Source organism: Triticum aestivum, chromosome 1B, assembly GCF_018294505.1.
Source record: "Triticum aestivum cultivar Chinese Spring chromosome 1B, IWGSC CS RefSeq v2.1, whole genome shotgun sequence".
Taxonomy (NCBI): Eukaryota; Viridiplantae; Streptophyta; class Magnoliopsida; order Poales; family Poaceae; genus Triticum; species Triticum aestivum.
Genome location: NC_057795.1, coordinates 628615230 through 628629544, shown reverse-complemented (window position 1 = coordinate 628629544; position 14315 = coordinate 628615230). Strand labels below are relative to the sequence as shown.

At 50.4% G+C, this 14315-nt stretch overlaps 1 protein-coding gene across 1 annotated transcript; it reads left to right on the top strand.

The window, feature by feature from the left end:
• Positions 1-184: 184 nt before the first annotated feature.
• LOC123097429 (transcription initiation factor IIB-like) lies at positions 185-1356 on the top strand. The gene has a single exon (XM_044519155.1). The coding sequence runs from the start codon at positions 280-282 to the stop codon at positions 1246-1248; it is 969 nt and encodes a 322-aa protein (XP_044375090.1). The 5' UTR covers positions 185-279; the 3' UTR covers positions 1249-1356.
• The last annotated feature ends 12959 nt before the right edge of the window (positions 1357-14315 follow it).

Sequence of the window (14315 nt, the reverse complement as noted above, 5' to 3'; positions counted from 1 at the left end):
TGCTGAGGCAGCCAATGCGCATCAACGATCAATTAGGGTTCCCAAGCGTTTTTCCTTGAAAAAAAAATCATACGGTGAATTTAAAGCGTGCCGCGTCCGTGCACAAAACGAGTCGAAGTCGCTTCCGGGTCCGTGGCGCGCACGCCCACTGCCCGCACCGACCTATCAGCCTTTAAATACCAGCCGCCCCAGCTTCCCAAACCCTTTCCCCCAGCACTTTCCCCGAGCCGCCGCCGCCGCCGCCGCCGCAACCAAGCCCCGAGAGTTTCTCGCGCCACGATGCCCACCGGCGCCGACGAGCGCGTCTACTGCCCGGACTGCCGCCGCGCGACGGAGGTGGTGCTGGACCACGGCACCGGCGACACCATCTGCACCGAGTGCGCGCTCGTCCTCGACGCGCACTACATCGACGAGGGCTCCGAGTGGCGCAGCTTCGCCGCCGACGGCGGCGGCGAGGACCGCGACCCCAGCCGCGTCGGCGCCTCCGGGGACCCCTTCCTCAACACCAAGCTCTCCACCGTCATCGCCTACGACAAGAAGCCCGGCAAGTCCTCCGGCGAGGCCAACGCCCTGCCGCGGACGTCCGTGCCCGGCGACGGCGCCGGCGCGGTGACCCTCGTCGACGGCTTCCGCGGCATCGGGGACATGGCCGACCGGCTCGGCCTCGTCGCCACCATCCGGGACCACGCCAAGGAGACGTTCAAGAAGCTGGACGAGGCCAAGGGCGTCCCGCGCGGCCGGAACCGCGACTCGGTCTACGCCGCCTGCCTCTACATCGCCTGCCGCAACCTCGGCATGCCGCGCACCTACAAGGAGCTCGCCTCCGTCACGGCCGCGGGGCCGGCCGCCAAGAAGGACATCGGCAAGATGTCGACGCACATCAAGAAGCTGCTCGGCGAGGAGGACGGCCAGGTGATGGACATCGGCGTGGTGAGCGCCTCCGACTACCTGCGCCGCTTCTGCTCGCGGCTCGGGCTGGGCAACCAGGAGGTGCGCGACGCGCAGGAGGCCGTGCGCAGGCTCGAGGAGCGCCTCGACGTCCGCCGCAACCCCGAGTCCATCGCCGCCGCCGTCATCTACATGGTCGTGCAGCGCGCCGGCGCCACCAACTCCGTCAAGGACGTGTCCGTCGCCACCGGCGTCGCCGAGGGCACCATCAAGGAGGCGCACAAGGACCTCACCCCGCACGCCCACATGCTCTTCGCCCCTGTCACCGCCCACGACATTATTAACCCCGTTCAAGCTTGATTCTGTGGCAGCTCCAATTCCAACCGCGTGTGTGTGTTCTTCTTGGCCAACTATCTTAAGCTTGGACATGCGAAGTTTGTGTTGGACTCAGTTTCTAAGTATCCCTCCGTAAACTCCCTCCGTAAACTAATATAAAAGCATTTAGATCACTATTTTAGTTATCTAAACGCTTTTATATTAGTTTACAGAGAACTTATGCATGATTCGTGCTTGATTCGTTTGTTCCAGTTAAAACTCATGCATGAACTCTAGTCTGAAACATACTCCCTCCATTTGGAATTACTTGTCACAAAAATGGATGTATCTATAACTAAAATACATCTAGATACATTCATTTTTTGGACGAGTAATTCCGAATGAAGGGAGTAGTTGCTAAGTACACTACACTTAGAATGATCGATCTCATGAACGTGAGGGTAATTTTGCTGACTTTTTGTCTCAAGGCGGCGACACTTTGATACCATCTAGGCAAAATTCAAAATTTGGTTGAATTTCGTTGAAACTGGAACCAGATTCAACGAAATTCAACCAAATTTTGAAAACTGAAATAGTAGTTAATTTCACCGTAATTTGACGAAAAACTAAATCAGAAATCCACAATGTGAATGCCCTCGAGTTAGAAAATTGGCATGGTAATGTGTTGCGTTCTTGTCAGGTGAGGTCGTCTGACAAATTCATGTAGAAAGAAAGAATCGCCTCTATCAGGACCCCGCTTCTCTGCACGGCTTAACTGAAGAAAGAAACAGCAACTCTGAAGAAATCGACAGCGAGACCGAATCGTTATCTGCTAGGGAAATGGACGGCGTAGATGAAACGTTCGGGCGATCAACGGCTAACTGCTCTCTTGTTCACAGTCACGCCGTTGCCGCCACTCTCTGGAAAGGCTACAGTAACGGAACGAACGGCTGGCGACGGTGACACCCCTGGCTCTGCCAGCTATTAAACCCCCCTCTCCAAGCCTCCAGGCGCATCTTTTCCCCATTCTACAAGACTGTAATATCTAGCGTAGCTATAGAACCCTAGTTATCTCTGTAGAATTTGGATTTGATCCTCGAACCAAGTTGTACTCGCTATTATCTTTGTAATATATCAAGCCGGGGCTAGTTCAAGTGAATTTTGCGTTCAATTCCTTCGTTGGTCCTTGTCGGTGTCAAAACTGGCGGATCTCGGGTAGGGGTCCCGAACTGTGCGTCTAGGCGGATGGTAACAGGAGACAAGGGACACGATGTTTTTATCCAGGTTCGGGCCCTCTCGATGGAGGTAAAACCCTACTCCTGCTTGATTAATATTGATGATATGGGTAGTACAAGAGTGGATCTACCACGAGATCAGAGAGGCTAAACCCTAGAAGCTAGCCTATGGTATGATTGTTGTTCGTCCTACGGACTAAACCTCTCCGATTTATATAGACACCGGAGAGGGCTAGGGTTACATAGAGTCGGTTACAATGGTAGGAGATCTACATATCGTATCGCCAAGCTTGCCTTCTACGCCAAGGAAAGTCCTATCCGGACACGGGACGAAGTCTTCAATCTTGTATCTTCATAGTCTGGGAGTCCGGCCAAAGGTCATAGCCGGCCATCCGGACACCCCCTAATCCAGGACTCCCTCAGTAGCCCCTGAACCAGGCTTCAATGACGACGAGTCCGGCGCGCAAATTTGTCTTCGGCATTGCAAGGCGGGTTCCTCCTCCGAATACTTCATAGAAGATGTTGAACACAAGGATAGTGTCCGGCTCTGTAAAATAAGTTCCACATACCACCGCAGAGAGAATGATATCTGCACAAATCTAATCTGCTGACGTATTCCGTAGCGTGACGTCATGCCACAGCCAAGCCTTCATTCGAATCGTTTTACTGTCCCACCTCAGCGTGTTTAGCGAGGCGGTTTCCTTGGCACGTCTCGTCAAAGCAGAGATCGTGTCCCCTTATTCCGGGATTCTCATCAATACGGGCGTGGGTAACCCAACCGCGCCATCAATCGCGGCGCTTGGGAGATAAGCGAGCTTTACTAGGCTGGTGGGGGCACGCAGTTTCGGCCGCCCATATAAGGGGATAAGAATTCACCCTTTCAATCTACGCCTTCTTCCTCCTTTGCTTATCCATTTCCGCGCACTCGAGCTCCAGCGCCCAAGTCCGCACTTCCCACCTCAACCTTCTCCAATCATGTCCGAAGCAGGAGGTAGATGGATGGCCTCCACCGTTACGGAGGGGCACATCAAAAAATTGAGGAAGGCCGGATACTTGTCTGACGACATCGCGCACCGGCTCCCAGATGAGGGGCAACTCATCCCCACCCCTAGGCCCTATGAGAGGGTCGTGTTTCTCCCCCATTTCCTCCGCGGACTGGGCTTTCCTCTTCACCCATTTGTCCTGGGGCTCATGTTCTACTACGGCCTGGATTTCCATGATCTGGCCCCGAACTTCATCCTCAACATCTCGGCGTTTATCGTCGTGTGTGAGATCTTCCTCCGCATCCAGCCCCACTTCACCTTATGGCTGAAGACCTTTAATGTCAAGCCGAAAGTCGTGGGCGGCCGACAAGTGGAGTGCAGAGGCGCCATGGTGGGCAAGATGGCCAACGTCACATGGCTCGAGGGCTCCTTTTGGAAACCATCAAAGGGTGGCAATCGGGATGGTTCTACATCACCGAACCACGTGACCCTGAATGGGCAGCGGCCCCCGAGTTCCGATCTGGCATCCCCACATGGCTCACCTCATGGAAAAAGACGGGCCTATCGTGGGGTAATTCGGCAGAGGTGACCGGACTCCAAACCTGCGTCAGTGACCTGATCGATAGGAAGGTGAAACTTGTCACCGTAGTCTAGGTCATGCTCTTCTGCCGGATCCTCCCGTGTCAACGACGGGCTTTTAATTTGTGGGAATTCGATCCAGCCCAGCACCAAACTTTGTCCAGGCTCTTCGACACAACGCACGAAGATGCCTGGAAGGTGCTTTTCAAGAGCTCCAAGGTTCACCCTCCCATTACCGAGGATCGCGGATTCTGCGCGAAGCGCCAAGCCAGCGCGGTAAGCTTAGTTTACCCATTACAGGATACTTGTTTTTCATAGTTTGACTCTATGCGGGATCTAAACTCCCATTCCTTTAACAGGACTGTCAGAAGAAGGCCGGACAGATCGACTGTCCGGCTCCTTTGCCCGAAGGCCCAGCAGACGCCCGCTTGGCAAAGCTGCTGGTTCCGGCACCTCACGTGGTGCCAGAGAAGAAGGCCAAGAAAAAGGCCACGAGGACTCCAAAGAGTTCCCGGCGCCTGGTGGTGTCGGATTCATCGCCCGACGACCCCGAAGCGCACTCCGCCTCTGAAGACGAGGAGGAGGAAGAAGAAGCCTCTCCCCCTCCAACGGGGGGAGGAAAGAAAAGGAAGGCCGCCCCAACTAGGGAGGCCGGAGGGTCCAAGAAGGGGAAGACCCTTCTTCCAGACTACGCCTCCGACGCCGACGACGGCGGAGAGGAATGGCCATCCGGGGCCAAGCCCCTGGCAAAATCGTAAGTATCCGGATACCAGAATAATTTATGGCGTTCCCCTATTGTACAGTACCTTCTGACACCAAATTCAATCATGCAGTCCGCCCAAGGCTCAGCTCGGTGATTCGTCGAGCGGCTCCCTGGCTTCGTCGGATGTGAATAGCGCTTCACTCCCGACGGCCTCCTCCCCTCGCCCTACGGACGATGCCGAGGTGGAGTCCCAAAAGGGGCTAAACCAGGAGGAGGTGGTCCTGGAGGCGCCGCAAGGCGACCTCCCGGACTCCAGGCCCAAAGGGGATGAAGCCCCAGAGGGATCTAAGTCCGGCCCTGGGCCGGACACCGTTCCGGAACCTTCAGTGATTCCGGAGTCCGGTAGGCGCCCCCCTCGCAAGAAGGGCAAGCCTACGACGCCGGCAGCCTCCGTCCAACCAGAGGCGCCGGACAATTTGCTGGAGGTACTTAACGGCGCCTCCATGGACGAGGAGCACCGCACTGTTATGAGTGCGGTGATTCAGAAGGTTCAGTCCACCAAGAGCGGGCTGACAGAAGCCTGTACCAGCCTTCTAACAGGCTTTGAGGTATGTATTTAAAACATATAAAAATGTTACCGCATAGACAGTAGCCCCTGATGCTCAGTCTGGTGTTCAGAAAGAAAAGCCGGACTGAGGATCGAAAAAAGATATACGCAGGAGTCTAACATAAATATGTCAAATGGGAATGCAGGCTGCGCTGCTGACCTCTGCCGCACTGACTGCGGAGGTTGATGCATTGAGGCAGAGCCTCGAGCGGTCCGAGAACGAGCTCGGCCTTGCCAAGAAGAAGCTCGAGGACAAAGAAGGTATATAGTACCTTATGTAAGTGTATATATAAATACCTGGTTGCAAGTAATGACAAGACCAACGTGAATGTTACAGGGGCCACAACCGAGGTGGTGACCCTGAAGGAAGCGCTTTCCAAGGCCGAAGATAATGCGGTGATGGAGCGCTCCGAGCGAGAGAAACAAGAGGCGCATGTGGCGGAGGTGCGGCAAGAGCTCAATGCTCTTGTGAAAAAACATGAGAGTTTAGAGCTTGACTCGAAGACTCAAGAGTCCGAGCTTGCCTCGGCACTTGAAAGCGCCAAATCTGCCAAGGCCGAAGCCCAGAAAGCCCTCTAGGAAATTGAGGCGATGAAAAGGATTGCGGCGGGTAAGGCATTCTTTATGCAAAGGAAGCACGTGAAAGTAAATTACCTGTTACTTACTATTGGGGAATGTTGCATAAAATAAAAAATTTCCTACGTTCACCAAGATCCATCTATGAGTTCATCTAGCAACGAGAGAGAGAGATGCATCTACATACCCTTGTATATCGCGTGCGGAAGCGTTCAAGAGAACGGGGTTGAGGTAGTCGTTCTCGTCGTGATCCTATCACCGGAGATCCTAGCGCCGAACGGGCGGCACCTCCGCGTTCAACACATGTACGGTCAGCGTGACGTCTCCTCCGTCTTGATCCAGCAAGGGGGAAGGAGAGGTTGATGAAGATCCAGCAGCACGATGCGCGTGGTGGTGGATGCAGCAGGACTCCGGCAGGGCTTCGCCAAGCAACTGCGGGAGGAGGAAGAGGTGTAGCAGGGGGAGGGAGGTGCCAAGACTTAGGTGCAGCTGCCCTCCCTCCCCCTCCTTTATATAGGCCCCCAGGGGGGGCGCCGGCCCTGGAGATCAGATCTCCAAGGGGGGGGGGGCAGCCAAGGGGGGTGGAGTGCCCCCCAAGGCAAGTGGGGTGCGCCCCCCACCCTAGGGTTTTCAACCCTAGGCGCAGGGGGGCCCAAGGGTGGGCGCACCAGCCCACTAGGGGCTGGTTCCCTCCCACTTCAGCCCATGGGGCCCTCCGGGATAGGTGGCCCCACCCGGTGGACCCCCGGGACCCTTCCGGTGGTCCCAGTACAATACTGGGTGACCCCGAAACTTTCCCGATGGCCGAAACAACACTTCCTGTATATAATTCTTTACCTCAGGACCATTCCGGAACTCCTCGTGACGTCTGGGATCTAATTCGAGACTCCGAACAACATTCGGTTTGCTGCATACTCATATTCGTACAACCCTAGCATCACCGAACCTTAAGTGTGTAGACCCTACGGGTTCGGGAGACATGCAGACATGACCGAGACGGCTCTCCGGTCAATAACCAACAGCGGGATCTGGATACCCATGTTGGCTCCCACATACTCCTCAATGATCTCATCGGATGATCCACGATGTCGAGGATTCAAGCAACCCCGTATACTATTCCCTTTGTCAGACGGTATGTTACTTGCCCGAGATTCGATCGTCGGTATCCCAATACCTCGTTCAATCTCGTTGCCGGCAAGTCACTTTACTCGTACCGTAATGCATGATCCCGTGACCAGACACTTGGTCACTTTGAGCTCATTATGATGATGCACTACCGAGTGGGCCCAATGATACCTCTCCGTTATACGGAGTGACAAATCCCAGTCTCGATCCGTGTCAACCCAACAGACACTTTCGGAGATACCTGTAGTGCACCTTTATAGTCACCTAGTTACGTTGTGACGTTTGGTACACCCAAAGCACTCCTACGGTATACGGGAGTTACACGATCTCATGGTCTAAGGAAAATATACTTGGCATTGAAAAAGCTCTAGCAAACAAACTACACGATCTTTGTGCTATGCTTAGGATTGGGTCTTGTCCATCACATCATTCTCCTAATGATGTGCTCCCGTTATCAACGACATCCAATGTCCATAGTCAGGAAACCATGACTATCTGTTGATCAACGAGCTAGTCAACTAGAGGCTCACTAGGGACATGTTGTGGTCTAAGTATTCACACGTGTATTACGATTTTCGGATAATACAATTATAGCATGAATAAAAGACAACTATCATGAACAAAGAAATATAATAATAATCCTTTTATTATTGCCTCTAGGGCATATTTCCAACAGTCTCCCACTTGCACTAGAGTCAATAATCTAGTTACATTGTGATGAATCGAACACCCATAGAGTTCTGGTGTTGATCATGTTTTGCTCGCGGAAGAGGTTTAGTCAACGGATCTGCGACATTCAGATCCGTATGTACTTTGCAAATATCTATGTCTCCATCTTGAACATTTTCACGGATGGAGTTGAAACGATGCTTGATGTGCCTGGTCTTCTTGTGAAACCTGGGCTCCTTGGCAAGGGCAATAGCTCCAGTGTTGTCACAAAAGAGAGTGATTGAGCCCGACGCATTGGGTATGACTCCTAGGTCGGTGATGAACTCCTTCATCCATATTGCTTCATGCGCTGCCTCCGATGCTGCCATGTACTTCGCTTCACATGTAGATCCCGCCACGACACTCTGCTTGCAACTGCACCAGCTCACTGCTCCATGATTCAACATATACACGTATCCGGTTTGTGACTTAGAGTCATCCAGATCTTGTCGAAGCTAGCATCGACGTAACCCTTTACGACGAGCTCTTCGTCACCTCCATAAACGAGAAACATGTCCTTTGTCCTTTTCAGGTACTTCAGGATATTCTTGACCGTTGTCCAGTGTTCCTTGCCGGGATTACTTTGGTACCTTCCTACCAAACTTACGGCAAGGTTTACATCAGGTCTCGTACACAGCATGGCATACATAATAGATCCTATGGCTGAGGCATAGGGGATGCCACTCATCTCTTCTTTATCTTTTGCCGTGGTCGGGCATTGAGCCGAGCTCAATCTCACACCTTGCAATAGAGGCAAGAACCCTTTCTTGGACTGATCCATTTTGAACTTCTTCAAAATCTTATCAAGGTATGTGCTTTGTGAAAGACCTATGAGGCGTCTCGATCTATCCCTATAGATTTGATGCCTAATATGTAAGCAGCTTCTCCAAGGTCCTTCATTGAAAAACACTTATTCAAGTAGGCCTTAATGCTTTCCAAGAATTCTATATCATTTCCCATCAAAAGTATGTCATCTACATATAATATGAGAAATGCTACAGAGCTCCCACTCACTTTCTTGTAAACGCAGGCTTCTCCATAAGTCTGCATAAACCCAAACACTTTGATCGTCTCATCAAAGCGAATGTTCCAACTCCGAGATGCTTGCACCAGCCCATAAATGGATCGCTGGAGCTTGCATACTTTGTTAGCATTCTTAGGATCGACAAAACCTTCCGGCTGCATCATATACAGCTCTTCCTTAAGATAACCGTTAAGGAATGCCGTTTTGACATCCATCTGCCATATCTCATAATCATAGTATGCGGCAATTGCTAACATGATACAGACGGACTTAAGCTTCGCTACATGAGAGAAAGTCTCATCATAGTCAACCCCTTGAACTTGTCGATAACCTTTAGCAACAAGTTGAGCTTTATGGATGGTGACATTACCATCCGCGTCCGTCTTCTTCTTAAAGATCCATTTGTTTTCTATCGCTCGCCGATCATCGGGCAAGTCAGTCAAAGTCCATACTTTGTTTTCATACATGGATTCTATCTCGGATTGCATGGCTTCTAGCCATTTGTTGGAATCTGGGCCTGCCATCGCTTCTTCATAGTTCGAAGGTTCACCGTTGTCTAACAACATGATTTCCAGGACAGGGTTGCCATACCACTCTGGTGTGGAACGTGTCCTCATGGACCTACAAAGTTCAGTAGCAACTTGATCCGAAGTACCTTGATCATCATCATTAATTTCCTCTCCAGTCGGTGTAGGCACCACAGGAACATTTTCCTGAGCTGCACTACTTTCCGGTTCAAGAGGTAGTACTACATCGAGTTCTACTTTCCTCCCACTTACTCCTGTCGAGAGAAACTCTTTTTCCAGAAAGGATCCATTCTTGGCAACAAAGATCTTGCCTTCGGATCTAAGGTAGAAGGTATACCCAATGGTTTCCTTAGGGTATCCTATGAAGACGCATTTTTCCAACTTGGGTTCGAGCTTTTCAGGTTGAAGTTTCTTGACATAAGCATCGCATCCCCAAACTTTTAGAAACGACAGCTTAGGTTTCTTCCCAAACCATAATTCATATGGTGTCGTCTCAACGGATTTAGACGGTGCCCTATTTAAAGTGAATGTAGCTGCCTCTAGAGCGTATCCCCAAAATGATAGCGGTAAATCGGTAAGAGACATCATAGATTGCACCATATCTAATAGAGTGCGATTACGACGTTCGGACACACCGTTGCGCTGAGGTGTTCCAGGCGGCGTGAGTTGTGAAACGATTCCACATTACCTCAAGTGCGTACCAAATTCGTGACTTAAATATTCTCCTCCACGATCCGATCGTAAGAATTTTATCTTTCGGTCACGTTGATTCTCTACTTCATTCTGAAATTCCTTGAACTTTTCAAAGGTCTCAGACTTGTGTTTCATCAAGTAGACATACCCATATCTACTCAAGTCATCAGTGAGAGTGAGAGCATAATGATATCCTCCGCGAGCCTCAACGCTCATTGGACCGCACACATCGGTATGTATGATTTCCAATAAGTTGGTTGCTCGCTCCATTGTTCTGGAGAACGGAGTCTTGGTCATTTTGCCCATGAGGCATGTTACGCATGTGTCAAATGATTCATAATCGAGAGACTCTAAAAGTCCATCAGCATGGATCTTTTTCATGTGCTTGACACCAATGTGACCAAGGCGGCAGTGCCACAAGTATGTGGGACTATCGTTATCAACTTTACATCTTTTGGGATTCACACTATGAATATGTGTAACATTACGCTCGAGATTCATTAAGAATAAACCATTGACCATCAGGGCATGACCATAAAACATATCTCTCATATAAATAGGACAACCATTATTCTCGGATTTAAATGAGTAGCCATTTCATATTAAACGAGATCCAGATACAATGTTCATGCTCAAACTTGGCACTAAATAACAATTATTGAGGTTTAAAACTAATCCCGTAGGTAAATGTAGAGGTAGCGTGCCGACGGCGATCACATCGACCTTGGAACCATTCCCGACGCGCATCGTCACCTCGTCCTTCGCCAGTCTCCGCTTATTCCGTAGCTCCTGCTGTGAGTTACAAATATGAGCAACGGCACCGGTATCAAATACCCAGGAGTTACTACGAGTAGTGGTAAGGTACACATCAATTACATGTATATCACATATACCTTTAGTGTTGTCGGCCTTCTTGTCCGCTAAGTATTTGGGGCAGTTCCGCTTCCAGTGACCCTTCCCTTTGCAATAAAAGCACTCAGTCTCAGGCTTGGGTCCATTCTTTGACTTCTTCCTGGCAACTGGCTTACCGGGCGCGGCAACATCTTTGCCTTCCTTCTTGAAGTTCTTGTTACCCTTGCCCTTCTTGAACTTAGTGGTCTTATTGACCATCAACACTTGATGTTCTTTCTTGATTTCAACCTCTGCTGACTTCAGCATTGAAAATACTTCAGGAATGGTCTTCACCATCCCCTACATATTGTAGTTCATCACAAAGCTCTTGTAGCTTGGTGGGAGCGACTGAAGGATTCTGTCAATGACCGCCTCATCCGGGAGGTTGATCTCCAGCTGGGACAGGCGGTTGTGCAACCTAGACATTTTGAGTATGTGCTCACTGACAGAACTGTTTTCCTCCATCTTACAACTATAGAACTTGTTGGAGACTTCATATCTCTCGACCCGGGCATGAGCTTGAAAAACCATTTTCAGCTCCTCGAACATCTCATATGCTCCGTGTTGCTCAAAACGCTTTTGGAGCCCCGGTTCTAAGTTGTAAAGCATGCCGCACTGAACGAGGGAGTAATCATCAGCACGTGAATGCCAAGCGTTCATAACGTCTTGGTTCTCTGGGATGGGTGCTTCACCTAGCGGTCCTTCTAGGACATATGCTTTCTTGGCTGCTATGAGGATGATCCTCAGGTTCCGGACCCAGTCCGAATAGTTGCTGCCATCATCTTTCAGCTTGGTTTTCTCTAGGAACACGTTGAAGTTCATGTTGACATGAGCGTTGGCCATTTGATCTACAAGACATATTTTGCAAAGATTTTAGACTAAGTTCATGATAATTAAGTTCATCTAATCAAATTATTTAATGAACTCCCACTCAAATTTGACATCCCTCTAGTCATCTAAGTGTTACACGATCCGAGTTGACTAGGCCGTGTCCGATCATCACGTGAGACGGACTAGTCATCATCAGTGAACATCTCCATGTTGATCGTATCTTCCATACGACTCATGTTCGACCTTTCGGTCTCTTGTGTTCCGAGGCCATGTCTGTACATGCTAGGCTCGTCAAGTTAACCCTAAGTGTTTATGCATGTGTAAAACTGTCTTACACCCGTTGTATGTGAACGTAAGGATCTATCGCACCCGATCATCACGTGGTGCTTCGAAACGACGAACTTTAGCAACGGTGCACATTTAGGAGGAACACTTTCTTGAAATTATTATAAGGGATCATCTTATTTACTACCGCCGTTCTAAGTAAACAAGATGCATAAAACATAATAAACATCACATGCAATTATATAAAGTAGTGACATGATATGGCCAATATCATATAGCTCCTTCGATCTCCATCTTCGGGGCTCCATGATCATCTCCGTCACCGGCATGACACCATGATCTCCATCATCATGATCTCCATCATCGTGCCTCCATGAAGTTGCTCGCCAACTATTACTTCTACTACTATAGCTAACGGTTTAGCAATAAAGTAAAGTAGTTACATGGCGTTAAATCATTGACACACATGTCATACAATAATTAAGACAACTCCTATGGCTCCTGCCGGTTGTCATACTCATCGACATGCAAGTCGTGATTCCTATTACAAGAACATGATCTCATACATCACAATATATCATTCATCATTCATCACAACTTCTGGCCATATCACATCACATGACAATTGCTGCAAAAACAAGTTAGACGTCCTCTAATTGTTGTTGCATCTTTTACGTGGCTGCAATTGGGTTCTAGCAAGGACGTTTTCTTACCTACGAATAACCACAACGTGATTTTGTCAACTTCTATTTACCCTTCATAAGGACCCTTTTCATCGAATCCACTCCAACTAAAGTAGGAGAGACAGACACCCCCTAGCCACCTTATGCAACTAGTGCATGTCAGTCGGTGGAACCTGTCTCACGTAAGCGTACGTGTAAGGTCGGTCCGGGCCACTTCATCCCACAATACCGCTGAAGCAAGAAAAGACTAGTAGTGGCAAGCAAGTTGACAAGATCTACGCCCACAACAGATTTGTGTTCTACTCGTGCAATAGAGAACTACGCATAGACCTAGCTCATGATGCCACTGTTGGGGAACGTTGCATAAAATAAAAAAAATCCTATGTTCACCAAGATCCATCTATGAGTTCATCTTGCAATGAGAGAGAGAGAGATGCATCTACATACCCTTGTAGATCGCGTGCGGAAGCGTTCAAGAGAACGGGGTTGAGGTAGTCGTTCTCGTCGTGATCCTATCACCGGAGATCCTAGCGCCGAACGAACGGCACCTCCGCGTTCAAAACACGTACGGTCAGCGTGACGTCTCCTCCGTCTTGATCCAGCAAGGGTGAAGGAGAGGTTGATGAAGATCCAGCAGCACGACGGCGTGGTGGTGGATGCAGCAGGACTCCGACAGGGCTTCGCCAAGCAACTGCGGGAGGAGGAAGAGGTGTAGCAGGGGGAGGGAGGCGCCAAGACTTAGGTGCGGCTGCCCTCCCTCCCCCTTCCTTTATATAGGCCCCCAGGGGGGGCGCCGGCCCTGGAGATCAGATCTCCAAGGGGGGGGGGGCGGCCAAGGGGGGTGGAGTGCCCCCCAAGGCAAGTGGGGTGCGCCCCCACCCTAGGGTTTTCAATCCTAGGCGCAGGGGGGCCAAGGGGGGGCGCACCAGCCCACTAGGGGCTGGTTTCCCTCCCACTTCAGCCCACGGGGCCCTCCGGGATAAGTGGCCCCACCCGGTGGACCCCCGGGACCCTTCCAGTGGTCCCGGTAATACCGGGTGACCCCGAAACTTTCCCGATGGCCGAAACAACACTTCCTATATATAATTCTTTACCTCTGGACCATTCCAGAACTCCTCGTGACGTCCGGGATCTCATCCAGGACTCCGAACAACATTCGGTTTGCTACATACTCATATTCATACAACCCTAGCGTCACCGAACCTTAAGTGTGTAGACCCTACGGGTTCGGGAGACATGCAGACATGACCGAGACGGCTCTCCGGTCAATAACCAATAGCGGGATCTGGATACCCATGTTGGCTCCCACATACTCCTCGATGATCTCATCGGATGAACCACGATGTCGAGGATTCAAGCAACCCCGTATACTATTCCCTTTGTCAGACGGTATGTTACTTGCCCGAGATTCGATCGTCGGTATCCCAATACCTCGTTCAATATCGTTGCCAGCAAGTCACTTTAGTCGTACCGTAATGCATGATCCCGTGACCAGACACTTGGTCACTTTGAGCTCATTATGATGATGCACTACCGAGTGGGCCCAATGATACCTCTTCATTATACGGAGTGACAAATCCCAGTCTCGATCCATGTTAACCCAACGGACACTTTCGGAGATACCGGTAGTGCACCTTTATAGTCACCCAGTTACGTTGTGAC